The 1,325-nt window shown below is 71.1% G+C and overlaps 1 protein-coding gene across 1 annotated transcript; it reads right to left on the bottom strand.

Annotated features, from left to right (window-relative positions):
• Positions 1-62: 62 nt before the first annotated feature.
• On the bottom strand, positions 63-1,260 carry LOC108523511 (diacylglycerol kinase theta-like; the record flags this gene model as incomplete). Its single annotated transcript, XM_017864153.1, has 5 exons — positions 63-253; positions 331-405; positions 483-630; positions 979-1,104; positions 1,175-1,260. Coding segments are annotated over 5 exons (626 nt in total), but the record flags the coding sequence as incomplete, so codon positions are not given.
• Between the last annotated feature and the right edge of the window lie 65 nt (positions 1,261-1,325).

Here is a 1,325-nt window from a genome sequence, read left to right as displayed (position 1 = left end):
CAGGCAGGGTTCAGTGGGGGGGGCGGGCAGGTCGCAGCGGGGGGCAGGTGGGTGAGGGGCACCAGGTTGGGGGAGCCAGGTCGGGGACGCCAGGTGCCGGGACATGCGGTGGGAGGTGGGGGCTCAGACACCTGCCCCGAGCTACCCCTTACCAGCACCTCCTCGGCACTGGCCAGGCGGGACACCGTGATGAGGCGGAACTGGCTTCTCCTCACCGCGTCGTCACCATCAAAGATTTTCAGCGTTTGCTTCCCTGGGCCGGGGAAGTTCCATGAGTCCAGGGCGCCCGGGGATGTCAGGAGAGTTGCGGGGAAGGAGGAGGGCACTTACCGGACTCTGGAGTCGCCGGTGTCTCTCTGCCTGGACCCACGGCAGCGCTCCCGTCGGCGCCGTCGCCTCCCTCGCCTGCGGGTCGGGTACACAGACCCCTCACTCAGTGCGCAGCCCCCAGCCCAGGGCGCCCCGGCCGGCCCGCACCTCACCCGGCTCCACCGCCTCCGCGATGCGGAAGCTCTGCGTCTTGCTGAAGCCACGGGGCAGGAGGCGCACGCACGCCGGGGGCAGGACCAGGGAGCGCAGACGCCCGAAGCCGCACTCGGGAGCCAGCGCCGCCGAGCAGACAGAGTGCGCCTGGGGGGACAAGGGCCTGAGCTGGGGGGTCGGAGCCGGGGGCGGGGACACCAGGTGCGCTGGGTCCAGGGAAAGACCCCACAGGTCGCAAACCTAGCCTGGACCCCGTGTCTTTCCTGCTTCCAGCCCCCGAGCGCCCACCTGGACCCCACGCCTCTCCTTCCTTGCCCCCTCCACCTCCCAGCGACCCCCTGGACCCCGTGCTTTTCCTACCCCGCCCCCTCTACCCTGCAGCGCCCACCTGGACCCTGTGCCTCTCCTGCCCCGCTCCCACAACTCCTCCGCCTCCCAGCAGCCGCCGGACCCCGCACCTCTCCTGCCCCACCCCCACCACCTCCCAGCGCCCACCTGGACCCCGCACCACTCGCAGCGCACTCCGGCCAGCACGTCAGAGGAGCCGCACGTCTTCCTGCAGACCTCGCAGCGCGCTCCCGAGGGCAAGTTCCCCTCCCGCCAGTGGTGGTGATGGGTGTCCTGCAGAGCGGGACAGTCAGCACCTGGGCCCGCCCCACCCCCCAGGGCTCCCTGGGGCTGGTGCACTCACGTGATTCTGGTGCCCGTCCTGGTGGCACTGGCGGCAGTCACTGCAGGCGAAGGGCACACAGTCTGGGTGGAGGTGCAGCTCACACACTGGGGGGCAGGCAGGGTTGGGGGCAGGCAGGGTTAGAGGTGCCTGCCACCCCGGAGGATCCCTG

Source organism: Rhinopithecus bieti, unplaced genomic scaffold, assembly GCF_001698545.2.
Source record: "Rhinopithecus bieti isolate Rb0 unplaced genomic scaffold, ASM169854v2 scaffold_76021, whole genome shotgun sequence".
NCBI classification, from domain to species: domain Eukaryota; kingdom Metazoa; phylum Chordata; class Mammalia; order Primates; family Cercopithecidae; genus Rhinopithecus; species Rhinopithecus bieti.
The sequence above is the reverse complement of the archived record's forward strand: the minus strand, read 5'-3'. Positions and strand labels throughout refer to the sequence as shown.